Source organism: Myotis davidii, unplaced genomic scaffold (genome assembly GCF_000327345.1).
Source record: "Myotis davidii unplaced genomic scaffold, ASM32734v1 scaffold370, whole genome shotgun sequence".
Classification (NCBI taxonomy): Eukaryota; Metazoa; Chordata; class Mammalia; order Chiroptera; family Vespertilionidae; genus Myotis; species Myotis davidii.
The window spans coordinates 11,925,197-11,942,967 of NW_006288615.1; the positions used below are offsets into that span (position 1 = coordinate 11,925,197).

A 17,771-nucleotide genomic window follows, 5' to 3' on the forward strand; every position below is an offset into this window, starting at 1 on the left:
GAGTCTTTTAATAACACTCCCAAGAGCAGGCACCCATTTCCCAGGACTCCCTGGCCCCAATTGTGCACCAGTGGGTTCCCACAGCCTAGCCTGCACCCTCTTGCAAACCAGGACACCTTAGGAGATGTCGGAGAGCCAGTTTTGGCCTGATCCCTCAGCCAGGCTGAGGGACCCCACTGGTGCATGAATTTGTGCACCAGGCCTCTAGTAATTAATAATACTCTATTGCACATTTGAAAGTGCTAAGAGAGTAAATCTTAAATGTTCTCATCACAGGAAAATAAATTTTTGTAGCTTTGTATGTGACAGATGTTAAGTAGACTTATTGTAGTGATCACTTTGCACTGTATACAAATATTAAATCAATATGTTGTACACCTAAAACTAATATAATGTTATATGTCAGTTATATCTCAGTTAAAAAGGGGGCTAAAATATTTTAAAAGGAAAGAGAGTATACTCTCACTAAATATAATGCAATTTCATGGTGTACTCCAAGGAACTGTTACTATGTTATAATGGTGGGTGGGTGTGAGTTGGGAATGGGAAAGGAGGGGTAAAATATGATAGAGAATACTCCCTCAGACATGAAATTAAATATAGGTGGATAATATAGTTGAATGTTTGATTTTCTTATTTTGTCTTGTTTTAAACGTCCCGCTCGCCGTGAAATCCTTTTTTGGTAGTAAACAGAGCTGGCCAAGCCTTCAGATGCCTGCCATGCTAAAGCTCCCTTTTAAGGGAAACTATCTTGTTGCTTAGCCCTTGCTGGATGGATGGTGACTCTTTGTATTTAGCCATAACCCCTGGCTGTGGCCAAGTGGACACTAGAAAACCAAACCAAGAACATTGACTTATGACTTGGTACAAAGAGATCTACTGGGCTAATCATAGTTTCCCCTGGATAATTTAAAAATACAAAATGTGGAGAGCTGGAGATAGTTTACAGTGGGGGGCAAAAATTGAAACAGTGCATTAAGGAATATCTCGAGGTAATAAACATGAGGGAAAGATGTGTTACCATGTATTATGGAGAAATAAAAAATATGAGAAATCTGAGAAAGCCATTTAATAGTGAAACTGAAAGAATTGGGTATTTGGAATTAAGTTATATAATTAATAAGGAGACCAGTAGAAAGATGACTACCTGTTGATTAATTGATTCATTTTTTTTTTAAATTTCAACAGATTAGTTTATTGAGTTACTACAATGTTCCAGACACTATTCTAGCCCAAGAGTATTGCTCTGAAATACAGAGAAGACAGTGATTCTCAACTGGCTGTAACTTTGCCTGCCAGAGAATGTTCGACAGTGTTTCAGAGATATTTTGGTTGTCACAATCTGAAACGGGCAGTGCTCTTGGTATTTTAGTGAATAGAGAATGCTGCCAAATATCATACAATGCACAGGGCAGCTTCTTACAAAAAATAAATAAATGATCCGACTCAAAGTATATGTCATGTTGAGATTTGGAAATCCTGGTATAAGCCATCATAAGTATATATTTTATGGAGTAATTACCATCTTGTGCTTGATATTTAACTTTCTGTGTTTTCAGACGTGAGGAAGTTTACTGGAGTAAAATGGAGGCCTCGGTAATATTACCCATTCTGAAGAAAAAACTAGCCTTCCTTTCAGGTATGTTTTCTTCTTTAAAATTGGAAGTGTTTGATGTATAAACTTGTTTAAACTTTTTTTTTTATAAGTTTGACAGAAATGCACTTCATTTTTCTGAGATTTTTGTTTCAGAGGTATTTCTGAGGCATCTTTTAATCAAAATGGATAGCTATGCAAGCCAAATCTGTCACTGTTGTTTCTTGGCAGGCCAATTTTTATCTGTTGTGTAATTTGGTAAAATGATCTCCACAGGGTAGATGTCATGATGCCTCACTTCTTACATGAAAATGAAATAATTGATACAGTCTAAGAATAATTGACTAAATAGCATCTAAATAATAGTTTCTAAAACATAGAGTAATTAGTTTGTATGATACCCTGCATCCTAGCTTGTCTTCCATCTTTCTATGAAAAGGTTTCAATGTGCTGAGGGAATTATGAAATATCAGTTACACAGCTTTCAGTTTTTGCTGTTTGAACTTGGTTATACAGGCTTGGTTTACCTTCAGTTATTAGCGCAATGTCTCTATCAGCTAAGAAGAGTCAGAGATAAAATGCGAGATATTTTATCAGTGTGAGAGCAGTGGTGGGTACATTGGGTATAGTGATTTTTCTGGAATTCTGGATCACTGAGTAAATTAGACATACTTTAGAACAGCTACTGTGGCCAGCCTGTTTACGGTTATTTATATTATGTTATCTCGCTTTTTCTTTCTTACTATTTAGATCCTATCAGAATTTTCTTGATATTTAGGCTACTAATGTCTTTTTATTTCAAAGCATATTGCAGCTCTCTGTAAATTGGCATGTTTTTCTAGGGTAGTATAATGGACAAATAAGATATTGCCTATTAGTATTATTGTTTCCTTACTTATTAACATGCATTTCCTTTTTATGAAGAATCCTCTTCCCTTACCAGTTGACACTTACAATTTTCCATTCTTTTCTGATACGAAAGGTGTTGTAGGAAACATTTTCATTCATAGTTTGTGCATTTTGTACAAGTTCAGTAGTATGTATTTCTATAAATGGACCTGTTAAAGAGAATTTACATTTAAATTTGTGTGAGGTTTTGTCAGATTGCCCTCTAACAATATTGTTTCAAAATGCCCGTTGCTCCACACCGTTGCCAAGAGTGGACATTGTTATTCTTTTATAATCTTTATCACTGATATTTTGCTTCCTTATGACACTTGTCTCTGTGCAACATTTGACTGTTGACCTTACCTATCTTGGAAGTCTTTCCTGTCAGCTTCTGCCCTCTTTTGTACCAGTGATTGCTTTATTGTTTGGTGAAAGCTTGAGGGCATAAGGTTAAATATAGTTCTGAATGTTAGACCTGTCCTCTGAAGACAATTACACAGTGGGTCAGCATGCTACAGTCCAGATATGATAACCTTTTTTTTTAATACCCTGCATCCTAGCTTGTCTTCCATCTTATTAATGTAGGGATAAAGATGAACATTTTTTGAGGCGAAAATGAAACATCTCTTAGCCCACCCCTCTTGATTTTCTCTATTGACCATTAATTATTTTAACCATTAAATTAACACTTGATTTTCAAACTTGTTTAAAAATAGAGAAAAACTTCTAAAACCAAAATCATTCAGGGAATAGAGTTAGAAAACCATGGATGCAATCTGTTTTTTTTAAACTTACATTCTAGACAAAAAAAAAGTGCAATTGAAAGTCTCAATTGATTATTAAGTTGAATCACTTGAAATTATCATTTATTGAGGTTAAATAAATGGTTGAATATCAGTAATTTATATGGCTAACCTAATAAAAGGATCCTCTATGGTTCGGTACATCAAGAATTGCACTTATGCCACTCAAAGCAGTCATCTTGTTCACACCTTTTAGATAAGGGGTGGGGAACGTCCAGTTGGCAGGCCATATAAGGCCCGTGAAATCATTTGGTTTGGCCCCGTCAAGGCATTGGGGGAGTAAATTAAATGTTTGACTAAATATAGCAGGCAATTTTTAAATTGATAATTTTGTATGACCTGTAATGATGTTATAAATATACAAATGACAGAAAAAAGGTTCCCACCCCTGTTTTAGATCATATAGAATAGTTTCTAGTAGAATCTGCTGGTTTTTAGGCTTCTAAGATGGCCACAAGTGTCAGTTGCATCAGAAGATGGGCTTCAGAGTGAAAAGTTAGTCATATGGGGAACTTTCAAAGAAGCTCTGTGTGTATAAAAGTATGTTACACTTTAATGCAAATGGAAAATTGAATAGGAGTTGAACTTTCAGGCTTCTATATCCAGGTCCCATACACTCTTCTCAGCTGGGCAGGGACTTTCTCTTTATTGCCTCATGAACAAAGAATGTCTAGCTGACCTTTGTGCGTTAACTCATATCAGTCCTCATCACAGAATGCTCTTTTGGCTTGGTTTATAAATTCTGTCATTTTCTTAAGTCTGTCCGAGGAAACATTCCACATTTATCACAGCTCCTATAATTTTCTCCATTTCTTTAATCCTTTTTATAACACAGCCTAATAAATAAACTTTCATATTTCATGCTGTTATTTCTTTTTTTTTTTTAATATATATTTTTTATTGATTTTTTACAGAGAGGAAGGGAGAGAGATAGAGAGTTAGAAACATCGATGAGAGAGAAACATCAACCAGCTGCCTCCTGCACATCTCCCACTGGGGATGTGCCTGCAACCCAGGTACATGCCCTTGACCGGAATTGAACCTGGGACCTTTCAGTCCGCAGGCCGTCGCTCTATCCACTGAGCCAAACCGGTTTCGGCATGCTGTTATTTCTTATGGCTTAAAGCTTTTCTTAGGTTGATTTAATTTTATTTATAAATGCTTACTGTGCTGGGTTCACAATAGGCATTTGATGAGTTGATTAAATTAAGAAGCAGACTAGAAAGAAGAAAATTAAACTGATAATTGCTTTGTGTAAGGGAAAATTTCATGGGTGGATTTTTTTCTAAATTTTATATAATTTTGCTATACTATTATGGACATTTATGGTGTATAAAATAAATAGCCATTAGGTAGTTTTTTGCTTTTTTTTTTTTTTTTTACTGATGTCTTAAACTTGTAATCGTTTTAGTAGCATTGAATCCAAATATATATTTTTTGTTTAGTGCTTTAATATCTATTACATGCTAAATTTACCTTTTTTTTTCTTTAATAGGAGGAAAGGACAGACGAAGTGGCCTCATTCTGACAATTCCATTATGCTTGGAACAGACAAATATGGATGAGCTGAGTGTCACCTTAGACTATCTACTCAGCATTCCAAGGTGACTCTTAAGGTGTCTTTTCTTAAATCTCAATGTCTTCATTCACTTACTAATGATTTTTGCTATTGTTAAAATATACTTTGCCTTCTTATCTGCTTTTATTAACAGTGAAGTTATAATTAAAAACACTAGAATCAGTAATTTATGAAACCACAACAGATAAAATACTCTTTTTATGCTCTTCAGGCACTGAATAATATACAGATTTCCAAAATATATGTACTGTCAACTTTAAAGGAACATGAAGATTGAGTATTTATATCATGCAACTTGAGAAAACTTAGAGAAATGTGTTAAATAGAAAGTATCTTTTATTTAGTTATCTCACTGTATAGATATAAGTACACTGCAGATTTTAATTTATTGAGTGAAGGTTATTTAGAGTTTAAAACGTTCTTGTTTTAAAAAATGCAAAACATATTTATATTTTAATCCAAAGGTCTTTGGATTTTTAATTTTTATATTTTTGGGGTGAAGACAAAACTTACACTTTTCTATTTGCTTGAGCCTATCCTTCATTTCAACAAGAAGGAAAACAAAAAAAGTCCTCTCCTCAACTTTTCCTCCCATCAACGATATTTGGGGGCTGAAGTCCCTTGAGCATGCCTCCCAAAAACAATTGGATCGGACTCTCTGGAGGTCGATTCCCAGGCATCAGAATTTTGAAAAATGTCTCCAGGTTATTCCTGATTCTGTAGAGCTTCAACATGTGCAGAAGTTACCTTTCCATTTTTCTCAAATTTTGAATTTTTTAAAAATTCAAATTTAGATTTTAAATTGGTTCTTCCTAGTTGTAGAAAACTCATTTATGTTACAGAAGAAACATCAGAGCACAGAGGTTTAATGACTTGCCAAAAATTACACAGACATTAAGGTCGTAAGTCTTTAGTCACTCAGTAAATGCATGAGGTCCTACAATGAACTCCTCACTGTTCTAGGTACCGAGGAAATGGGTGAACAAAGCAGACCCAGTCCCTGTCCTTATCAGCCTTATTCCTTAATGGGCAAACTAATATTACAAATAAATACACAATATATTAGATTTTCATGAAGGCTATGAACACTAGAGTTAAGAGAGAGATGGCTTGGAAAGGGTAGGTAAGTCAATATTTCCCAAAATGGTAAGGTTTTTATCAGATGTGATTGAATTGAGGAAAAGGACCTATAGATGTCTGATGAAAGAGCATTAACAAAAAACATTGAAGACAGAGTGAACAGGAAGTGCAAAGGCCCTGAGGCAGAAGCAGGCTCAGCATGTGAGACCAATAAGGTGGCTGGAGCAGTTTGAGAGGGATAGAGTTCTGGAAGAGTGATTAGAGAGAGAGGCTGGAGTCAGTCAGGTCATAGAGGACCTTGCAGGCCATTAAGTTCTGAATGAGAAGGAAAGCCATTGCTGCATTCTGACTGAGGAGTGATTTGATTGAATCATGTTACATTTTTAAAGGGCCTCTGTATTTAAAGCACTGTGCTGGAAGCTGTCAAGGTATCAGTAAGATAATATTCTTGCTTTTTTGGGAGCATATTATCTAATGAAGATAAATTATAAACAATAATTATAATAAAAGCATGAGTGAAATTAGTGCCATTATGAAAGTATAAGCAGAGCTTTGTGAGTGGAGGAGAAGGAGCCCTTCATAGTAATCAGAGAAATTTTTAAGAGCAGCAGAACACTGAGCTCAGGAAATCCTTTGGCAAATAGAGTGAGTGAGCTTGTTGAGGAGTCTCTTCTCTTTTACTGCCTGTTTAACGAAGTCACCTCGTCCTAGAAAGGCTCTTAATAGAGTAGGAACAAAGAGGCAGGATTTTAATAGTTTTTTGTTGTTGTTGTTATTGTTCTCAAAATATAAACATGTTAATGGTAGTATAGGAATTTATTAGTATAGCACTCCAGCTCCTTCAACATGCCATTTATAAAGAACATAACATGCTTCTAAATTATGTATGTTGCTAAAAACAGTTTAAACTCTCACTCTACTTGTAGGAATGAAGTTAAAAAACAACAACAAAAAAACACCTTCTCCCTTGAAGTAGTTGAAATAGTGTCTTTGAATTGTGTGTGTTTTCATTATCTATTTCAGTAAAATGTGAGAAAATTATGATTAAGGGTGTTTTTAAGTACCTCAAAAATAAATTTGGAATATTTCATGCCCTTAAGATCACTGCAGATGGCATTTGCAAGCTTCATTACTTTCTTTGTCTTAATATACAGATTAATTTAGAGTGTGCTTTGAAATATAAAAGCCTTATGTAAAACTTATTTAACAAAATGGGTTGTATAACCTGTGTCTGAGACATGCAGATGCCAGTGAGAAGAAAATACCAAATTATGGGTTGGCTCACTTCTCTTGGCTCTAGTCCCAACCAGGTAAGGCCCTCTACTAAGCAGTCTGTGTCTTAGCTCTCCCTCCTGCAAATTCCCACAATGCATTGGAAGTCCCTGACTTGCTGCCACTTATGTGAAAACCACTCAACAGCCAGCTACCCTCTCCAGCTGGTCTCTCTTGGGCTTTTGTCCTCCCTGGGTCATAGTGCTCTTCCTACATGTCTTGTTGGTAGGGAACTCCAGGAATTTTCTCCTTACCTGATCCCACAACCAGCAATTAGATGTCAGATTTGCTTTCCCCAGCAAGTCTTCATGTATTGTTGCTAATCCAGAAGTGACTATTATATTGCCTCAGCTTCCCGCTACCCACCCCCCCACCCCCCAAAACAATACTAGTAGGTTTTATATTTTGTAATACAAAATCCAAAAATAGAACACTTCAACATTCGAGATACATAATTACTGAGATATAATTCAGATACCATGAAATTCACATACCCTTTAAAGGGTACCATTTAGCAGGTTTCGGTATATTCATAAGGTCGTGTGACCATCACACTGTAATTACAGAACATTTTCATCAGCCTAAAAAGAAACCCTATACCCATTAGCAGGAACTCCCCTTCCTCCCCTCCTTCCAGCCTCTGGTAACCACTAATCTTCTTTCTTCTGTCTCTGTGGGTTTGCCCATTTTGTATATTTTATATAAATGGAACCATATAATACATGGACTTTTGTGTTTGTCTTCTTTTCTAGGTTTATCTATGCTATATAGCATGTGTCAGTATTTATTTTTTTCTGATTGAATAATATTTCATTGTATGGATTATCACATTTTGTTTTTCCATTTATCAATTGATGGACATTTGGGTTATTTCTGCTTTTAGCTATTTTGAATTATGCTGCTATGAACATTTGTGTGCCAGATTTTTATATGATCATATGATTCAATTTGTTCACCTGTTGCATACTTCTTGCTCTTATTTTGGAAACTCAGGTTCTGTTACTGCCTTTAGCAATATCATTCTTATGATCTTACTGTTTTAATGAGGAAATGTATTAAAGGGTCTCGACATTAGGAAGGTTGAGAACCACTGCCTTGAGGCTATTGTGAATTCTTATCAGGATTAAGGGAGGATTAGCAAAATCCCCTCAACTGTTGGATTTAAATCTCAGGAAAGGGTCTCCTGTTTACCTTTCCTATAATGTACACAATTGGGAAAACTTTGAGTGAGGAGAGGTTTCACTATAAATCCTTGCTCTGCTAAGCAAAGAGGTAGTTTCTTCCACTGTATTGGAGGAAGGGTAATTGAGATCCCTGCATCCAATTGATTTTATAAGTAAAACAACAACAATAATAATAGAGCTATGTGGCTTGGTTTTAGAATGGAGTTTTTTTCATATAGTTGCATTTTACTAAGGTAGCCTTCTGGAAAGTGTTAGTAAGTTCTTGAGTAATAGGTAATATATAGCAATAACACTTTCCAACACACAACATAATATTTTGCTGGTCACGTGACGGAGAGTGCAAAATGAGAGCAAAGGTGGGTTAGAGATGCTGTATTCAAGCTTTGAATTATTGTGCACACTGAATGCTACCTCATCTCATTAGATTTCTCCAAAATAACACAGAGAGACCCATTTCCAATGGTTCAGTAATAGCTTACTTCGTTTTCTACCTGTTTTACAGTATCACTTTACAAACCTTATACTCCAGACAGAAAGAAGAGACGAGAATTACGTGTGCACTTGGCAGTCATTAGTTACCTACTTCATTGTGATCCCATTTTATAGATGAAGAAATTAAGAGACCAGTGAGACTATTTGAAGGTTACTTTGATTTCTTCTCTCTTTAAGAAAGTGACTTTCCATGCTTATAAAGTAATTTTCTTACCAAATTAGCTTGTAAATACTCATTATTTCCTGAAACAAGAAAAATAAATTGCTTGAGAAAACTCAAATGATATAGTCTTGTTGACAATGTAAACCAAACCAAGTGAGATTAATGCTGCTCCATATACAATTAAGATGTGAACTTTATTTAGAATTGTGAAGAATAAAATATGAAGTTTATTTTAATATTTTGTAGTTTTGTTTCATTTCAGTGAAAAGTGTAAGGCTAGAGGATTTACCGTGATTGTGGATGGCAGAAAATCACAGTGGAATGTGGTGAAAACAGTAGTCTTAATGCTACAGGTAATTTTATTTTTGACTATCAGAAAATGGTTTTATTTTACAACAACAGATAAGGTGATGATGGCCAATGCATTTCATTTATAGGACTGTGCCCAGGCTTCTCAGCAGTGACTGAGCTCTGAAATGCACAGCTAACTATTGGTTTGATACATTCAGTTCAGTTCTTGTAGGTTTGACTTTGAGGAGTAAAATAAATGTCAACCCTATTCCGAAGGTTTGTAAATGATCAAAATAATGTCATGTTTAAATGATTTAAGCAAGTAGGCCAGTCAGGGTAAAAGTGTGAGGGGAGACATTATCAGATTCACCTGGGAGCTTTTGCAGGCTGTAATATCTGCGTTATCCCTACTCCACCCCATTCTGATACTACAGGTGGGAGTAGGAGTGGGTAATTGTATTCTGCAAAAGCTTCTTAGGTGGTTTTGATAAATGTCTCCCTTCTGATCCCCCCCCCCCCCCCCCCCAAACACCAGGAATCAAGATGGTCTATTTCAGTGGTCGGCAAACTGGCTCATGAGCCACATGCGGCTCTTTGGCCCCTTGAGTGTGGCCATGAAGTTTCAATCGCACTGTACGTGTGAGCCCACACGTGGTATTTTGTGGAAGAGCCACACTCAAGGGGCCGCAGTTTGCCGACCACTGGTCTATTTCTTTCTACTCCAGAACTGTACTTAACAGCTGTGTCCCCAAGGACTCTAGCAGCTCACAAATTAGCATTTGTTAAACAGCTGCAATTATACAGGCCGTGATCTGATTCTAGTCTTGTGTTTCATATTGTCTTGTGCTCCTCACAGAATACATACATGGTCCCTTGCATATAGTAGGAACTTAGTAAACATTTGTTGATGTATTAGAAGCGTGTTGAGGATACTGTGATCAGAAATGGAAAAATAAAATATTTGAATAATTGAAAGGGCCAGATTGCTCTTACCTGGGTTTAATTTACCTTAATTAGTGATATATAAGAGATTGTATAATTTAAATGAATGAAAGTGAAAAGAGCATTTTTGGCAGCACACTGACTTTAGAGACAGCTCAAAAACAAAGCAAACACAGTGAAGGGAGTTGGTGGCAGGCCAGTGTGGGTGAAAAAAAAGTTGGCAGTTACATGGGATAGTGAACATTCAGTTAGGTAAATATCAGTGATATTTAAAGCAAGATCAAGATTTTTAAATGAACTAGGAAATAATTGGTAGCTGCTTCAGGATTTTATAGAAAGGAGTATAATTTGAAAAGTTAATTAACAAGGAAAATGACTCAATATTATAGCTTTTGTTTGGGATAATTAGGAAAAGGAATTCAAGGTGTGGAAACTGGTAATTTATTTTTCAGTTTTAGTGCTTACTAGAGTTCGAGTACCATACTAAGCTTGCTATATAAATTATCTCGTTGAACTTTATTCTTAGAGCCTTGGTAAGCAGGTTCTATTATCCCCAAAAGTGAACTGAGGTTCAAGGATTTTAAATAACTTAGTGAGGTTCTTGTAGTGAAAATGGAAAGAGCCACGATTGGAACTTATCAGGTCCTAAGCATGGTCTTAGCTTTATCCCTTACAAAGTTTATATTTTCGAGGTGATATATCTGAGATGGTCCCCAAGTTATCTACCCATTTCCTTATTATTAACTGTTTGGTCTAAACCTTCACCATTAGAATCACTCCTTTAGCCCTGGCCAGGTAGTTCAGTTGGATAGAGCATTGTCCTGATAAGCCAAAGTTGTGGGTTCTGTCCCCAGTCAGGGCACATTTAAGAATCAAACAATGAGTGCATAAATAAGCAGAAGAACAAAAATTGGTTTTACTCTTACTTTCTCCCTTTTTCTCTAAAATTAATAAATAAAAATTTGGAAAAATAAAAAAGAATCACTCCATTGTATTGAAAAAAACATAGCCTCCTGAGGATCAGTTTTTAACAGAGCACAGTTTAGTGCCCTACCATTACTTCTTCTGTCAAATATGTTCCCAGCACTGTGAAATTCCAAACACTGAAGATTAACTCTTCTCTGTCAAAGTTGTTAAAATAACTATTAGGTGAGAAATCCATTCATTATGACCTGTGTTTTTCCTTTCATCCTGTTATTCAACTGTGTCACAGATGCACTGGGGCTTGCTGTCTGAACTGGACTTTGATCAGTGGCAGTTTTGAAGAACAATCAATGGCTGATTTAATCCCTTCTTATGATTTCTTTTCTGATAGGTATTTTAACAACTTTCGGATTTATTAATAGTTAACATTTTCAGAAATTGCAATGGCCTGTTGTTTGCTCCTAGTCAAACATTTTCTACATACAAAGTCTCTCATTGCTTTTATTTCAGAAGGTACTGGTATCAGTTGTTTGGGAGCCCAGAACTTAGTGCTGGCTTTCCCTAGGGCTAATATTCTCTCAGAGGGGTGGCTTGGTTTCTCTTGTTTCTCACAGCTTTAATATTTAATGATTTTGAAATAATAATCTTTCACTAGTCAGTATATGAATAAACTTTAATCTACCTTAAACTTCTTGTTCCTCTGATAAACGTTTTTATTTTTATTTTTAATAAAATGGAAATTAATAAAATATTTTACTTAGTTTATTCACAGCCCAGTCATTGCAGGGAACACTAGGTTTGTGATGTGTCCAGTGCCATGTTTTAAGTAGGAAGGTCTTTGTTGTTCCCTAATTAATAATAACACTATTATTATTATATTATCATTATTCAGTTATGCCACTTATGGTATAAAATATAAATTTGTGGTTGTTCCTGGAGTTTGTAAATAAAGTTTTATTGGAACTTAACCACACTCATTTGTTTACATATTGCTTATGTCTTCTTTTATACTACAGGGACAGAATTTTAAATAGTTGCAACATAGACTGTATTGCATGCAAAGCCTAAAATATTTATTATCTGGCCCTTCAGAAAGAATTTACTGACTCCTGGTCTAGAAGATTTGAAATGGTGTGGTAGAACTTTTTTAGAGTCAGACAGGCCTGGTTTCTATTATAGCACCATCACTTAACTCTTACTATGGATAAGTTACTTTAGTTCTCTGAAGCTCAATTTATTCTTCTGTAAAGGTTGGGGGATGAAAGCCACTTATTAATGCAAATTCATTTATTCAATATATATAAAGTATCCTCTATATGCCAGGCACATAGGAGTGACATGATAGATAAGGTACCTGCCAATGGGCAGCTTATGTTCTACTGGAAGAGTTAGACAATAAGCAGGAAAATTACTAAATAATGAAACATCAGATAGTGGTAAATACTAGGAAGAAAAATGCAGTGGTAAAAGGAGACCGAGCCAGTGGTGCTATGTTAGGTTGGGTGGTTAGTGAAGAGGGAATATTAGAGTAGAATCCTAAATGAACTGAGGGAGCATTCCAATATGGGACAAAGAACATTCCAGACAGGAAACATCAAGGCAAAAGTCCTGAGGTAGGAATAGACTTCTTACATTCCAGGAGCAGCAAGGCCAGCATAACTGTGGGGGAGGAGTAGCTGAGGAGAAAGGTATGAGATGAGGTCTGAGAGGTCACTGCCCTGGAGGGCCTTCTAGACCTTGGTAAGAGGTAGAGAATATTTCAAAGGCTGACTAGTTTGGGATATTAGCAATGTAGGTCATAGAAACGGGCAAATTTAAGATATGTATAAGGAGCTTGCTGATAAAATATACATGGGATATTTATACATGGATAAATGTTCATTTCCATTTTTAGGTAATATGAATAACCATATCTATTAAATGTGAAATTGTATTTGTCAAAGATTAGCTTTGTCCTTGTTAAGTTAATAATCATGCAGAATCTTTTTTGTATAGTGACCTGTAAGAAACTTACTTTGTGAGAAAATTGATTTTACATTATTTGAAGAATTTCTTCAAGGAAATTGGGTTAGAAAAAAGAAATTTTATAATTTTCCAACTAAAAATTGTCTTGCAGTTTAATCTATACATATTCCTGTTTGAGAGATTCAGTAAAACAAAAATAATTAGCATGTACTGTGTGTATTGCTGTTTACCTCCACAATGGAATACTGTAATCTTTTCTGAGTCAGCTTGTCTTTCAAGTATTTCTTTATTGCCATATATGTTTTGAAGTTTGGAGTATTTCTTCTACTTTATTATTTTAACTATTTTCCAAAGGTCTCTTAACTACTCAGCCTAATCATGAATATCTAATAATTTATAACTTTAATAAACTATTCATTTTACATGTATAATTTATAATTTTTTTTTTTATATTTTACAGAATGTTGTTCCAGCAGAAGTGTCCCTTGTTTGTGTGGTAAAGCCAGATGAATTCTGGGATAAGAAAGTAACACATTTTTGCTTTTGGAAAGAAAAGGATAGACTTGGCTTTGAGGTAACTATAGGAGTGTATTATATCTTGAAATATAGCGTTTGCTGGTATTGTTTTGTTTGTGCAGCTTTGGATACTATGCAGTGTGTAAGTAATGCTTCCTCAGTGCCTAAGCAATGATCAGTAAGTATATAGTCAGCATTCAGATACTTGTTGAATGAATTATGGTGCTTTGTCAAAGACCACAAATGCTTTCTTATTATCATTTATATCTTTATTAACTCCTTTGAATAAGTAGGAACTTTTTAGTCAAAAAGTTTTTGTGAATTACTACAGGACACTTAAGTCATACTAGGAAATCGTAGACATTTTATAATTGAAGTCAGAGCATATTTTATATGATATGCCAATTTTTTATTTTATTTTTTTAGTATCTGGTTTGGTTTTGATACATGAACACCATTACCCATCCTTTCCTATTGACATTTCTCTCTCCCTCTCACTTTCCTTGCATGAAAGTACATCTTATTGTAGATCAGGAAGAAGTCCAAAGATGAAATAGAAATTTAAACAATTCTGTCATATTTTTCCTTCCACAGCCTGTTAATCCTAGCTTCCTAGTAGGAGAGTTGATAGATACTAAACTTTATATCGGTTAAATAAAATATGGAAGCTTTGCAAGGTGTACAAAGCCCAACTCTTACCCTATAGAATATAGAGCCTTCAGTGCTTGTACAAGTCAGACAATTAAGACTCATTTGGACCTTGCTATACTATAACACATGTTTATTTTCAATAAAGTCAGTGTCAGTGGATGTTTGGTCTGGAGGAAAGGTCTCTAAGGTATCTGAGAAAGATTTAAGAAAGCCTGGTTAATTCTTAAATGAGGTAGCTTGGAATGTCTTAAAATGAGTGATTTTTTTTTTTGTTCACTTAAAGAAAATATTAGGTTATGATTTACAAGCAGTAAAACTTATCCATTTTAGTGTAGAGTTTTGAGACTTTTGACAAACATAAACAGGTAAGTAACCACATCACAATCAGGAAATACCTCATCACTCCAAAAATTTCCATCACGCTTCTTTGTAGTCAACTCCTTCTTCCATCTCTAGTCCCTGACAACTACTGAACTGTTTTCTGCCCCTATAGTTTTGCCTTTTCTAGAATGTCATAGAAGTGGAATGATACAGTATGTAACATTTTTAATCTGTCTTTTTCACATACGCATTTGCACTTGAGATTCATCCATGTTGTATTGATAGTTCTTATTATTTAGTTATAGTATTCCATTGTGAAGGTATACCACAGTTTGTGTATCCATTCCCCAGGTTGTGTTCAGTTTTTAGTGATTACAAATAAAGTACTATAAACATTCATGTATAGGCTTTTATATGAATTTTTTTTATCTCGAGGGGTAAAATACGTAGGAATGGGGTTGGTGGGCCATTTGGTAAGTATATATTTAACTTTATAAAACACTTCCCAAGTAGAATTTCAAAGCGGCTGTATTATTGTGCATTCCCACCAGCAAAGTATGAAATTCCCATTCTTGTTAGCACTTGGTATTATTGTTAGTTTTTGTTTGTTTGTTGAGATTATAGTTATTCTAGTGGGTGTGTAGAGGTATATCATTTTGGTTTTAACTTGTATCTCTCTAATGACTAATGATACAAATATATTTTCAAATGTTTACATATCATTATTTACCTTCTTTGGTGGTAAACATTTTTGCCCTTTAAAAAAAATAAATAAGGTCTTTGTTTTCTTGCTATTAAAATATGAGAGTTCTATATGTATTTGGATAAAGGTCTTTTATGAGCTATGTAATTTGCAAATGGTACGTCTCAGTCTGTCATTTGCCTTTCAAGATCTTAATAGCATGTTTCAAGAAGTTTTTAACTTTGATGAAGTGCAGCTTTTTAAAAAAAATGTATTTTATTGATTTTTTACAGAGAGGAAGGGAGAGAGATAGAGAGTTAGAAACCGGTAAGAGAGAAACATCGATCAGCTGCCTCCTGCACACCCCCTACTGGGCATGTGCCCGCAACCCAGGTACATGCCCTTGACCGGGAATCAAACCTGGGACCCTTCAGTCCGCAGGCTGACGCTCTATCCACCGAGCCAAACCAGCTAGGGCTGAAGTCCAGCTTTAAATTTTTTTTTTTTTTATGAACAAGGCTTTTTGTGCTGTAGCTGAGAAATTTTTGCCTAACTTAAGATCACAAAGATTTCTCTTAGCCCTAGCTGGTTTGGCTCAGTGAGTAGAGCATTAGCCTGCTGACTAAAGAGTCCTGGGTTTGATTGCCGTCAAGGGTACATGCCTGGGTTGTGCGTTTGATCCCCAATAGGGGGCGTGTAGGAAGCAGCTGATCAATGATTCTCTCTCTGTCTGTCTCCATTTTTTTCTCTGAAATCAATAAAAATATATTTAAAAAAAATGTCTCGTATATTTTAGGTTTTATATTTAGATCTATGATCCATTTGAGTTAACAGTTGTGTCAAGTTATTATCTGATAATATACGTTTCATGACTTTGGTTATTGTTAATTTGTGCAAGTTATTTTTTGACTCAGTATATGGTCTATCTTGATTTCCTTGTGTATGTGACAAGAATGTGTGTTTGCCATTGTGTCAGAGTGATCCATGACTGTCAAGATGGTTCATAATGTGATTTCAAATGGTTGTTCTGTTTATCTTGTGTGTGTGTGTGTGTGTGTGTGTGTGTATGTGTTTCAGTTTGGGTATTTTCTATTGATCCATTTTCAGGTTCATTGTTTCTTGGCTGTGTTGAGTTTGTTAATGAAGCAAACTTACTAAATCTCTGTTGCCATGTTTTTGTTTTCTGTAATTTATGTTTGACCCTTTCTTGTAGTATCTACTCTTGGCTGAGATTCCCCATTTGTTCTGCAGTTTGTCCATGAGAAACCTTAGTATCCTATATAATAAAAGCCTAATATGCTAAGTGTCCAGTCGTCTGGTTGGCCATTCAACCAATCAAAGTGTAATATGCTAATGATATGTTAAGGCCAGTTAACTGCTTGCTATGATGTGCACTGACCACCAGGAGGCAGACGCTCCGACCAGTAGGTTAGCTTGCTGCTGGGTCTGGCTGATCAGGACTGAGAGAGACATGCTGGACACCCCCTGGAGCCCTCCCACGGTCCCTCTCCGGCTGGCCAACCTCCTGTGTCTCTCCCCAGCCCTGATCGTGCACCAATGGGGTCCCTCAGCCTGGCCTGCTCCCTCTTGGAATCCAGGCTGAGGGTGCCCCCTCTCCCCGAGTGTGTGAGTTTCGTGCACCGGGCCTCTAGTATATTATAATAATCTTAAATTCCCTACCTGACATTTTTTATATCCGGGTCTGTCTCATTCCGGTTATGTTGTTTGCTTATTGGCAGTGGGTTTTTTTCTTTCTTGCATATTGTGTGCCTTGTTATTTTTTGTTGGATTTGGGACATCTTGTTTAGGACAGTAGCAATTGAGGCAAATGGTATTGTGTTTGCATGTGGGCCCATCTTGTCTTTTACAAGGCCTTTTAGTGGGGTACGGGAAGGGTTGGTGGGTGGAGTTGAATTGAGTTGGCTTTTGTTGTTGCTATTGTTTTCCTCAGTGTACCACAGGCTTCAAGTCCCTCTGGCTGCTTTGTGTAGCAGATGTGGGCTGGTTTGCCAGAGCGGTTTCTTTTTATAATACAGGGTGGTACAAAAGTAGGTTCATAGTTAGGAGTTTGCAAAACCCAGAGTTTATTCTTGTATTATTATTATTTGTTAATTATTGTGTTTTTTCCATAACATTTGTGAACCTATTTTTGCCCCACCCCGTTAGTATTCCACCCTCAGGTCTTGGTTTTTCCTTTGCACTGCTGACTTTCCCTCAGCAGTAGACTGCTGTTACTTGTTATTCAGTGTTTATCAGAGGGACATTCTCTGTTCTGATATAGCTTCGGTCTTAGGCAAGCTCTGTAATGGTGAGTCCAGTGGTTAGGGCCCCGTTAGTGGTGTTGCCCTTTCCCCCTTTCCCCAACCTCAAGGGGCCTCTATAATCTGGGCTCATAATATATTCCTGCCCACAATAGGATAGGTT

At 36.0% G+C, this 17,771-nt stretch overlaps 1 protein-coding gene across 1 annotated transcript in view; it reads left to right on the forward strand.

The window, feature by feature from the left end:
* The first annotated feature begins 1,562 nt into the window (after positions 1-1,562).
* Positions 1,563-17,771, forward strand: part of SESTD1 (SEC14 and spectrin domain containing 1) — a 61,874-nt gene continuing 45,665 nt past the window's right edge. Inside the window, exons 1-4 of the mRNA XM_006760569.2 lie at positions 1,563-1,639; positions 4,781-4,889; positions 9,318-9,408; positions 13,638-13,751. Of these exons, the coding sequence (XP_006760632.1) occupies positions 1,585-1,639; positions 4,781-4,889; positions 9,318-9,408; positions 13,638-13,751 (369 nt within the window). The 5' untranslated portion in view covers positions 1,563-1,584. The remainder of the gene's footprint in view (positions 1,640-4,780; positions 4,890-9,317; positions 9,409-13,637; positions 13,752-17,771) is intronic.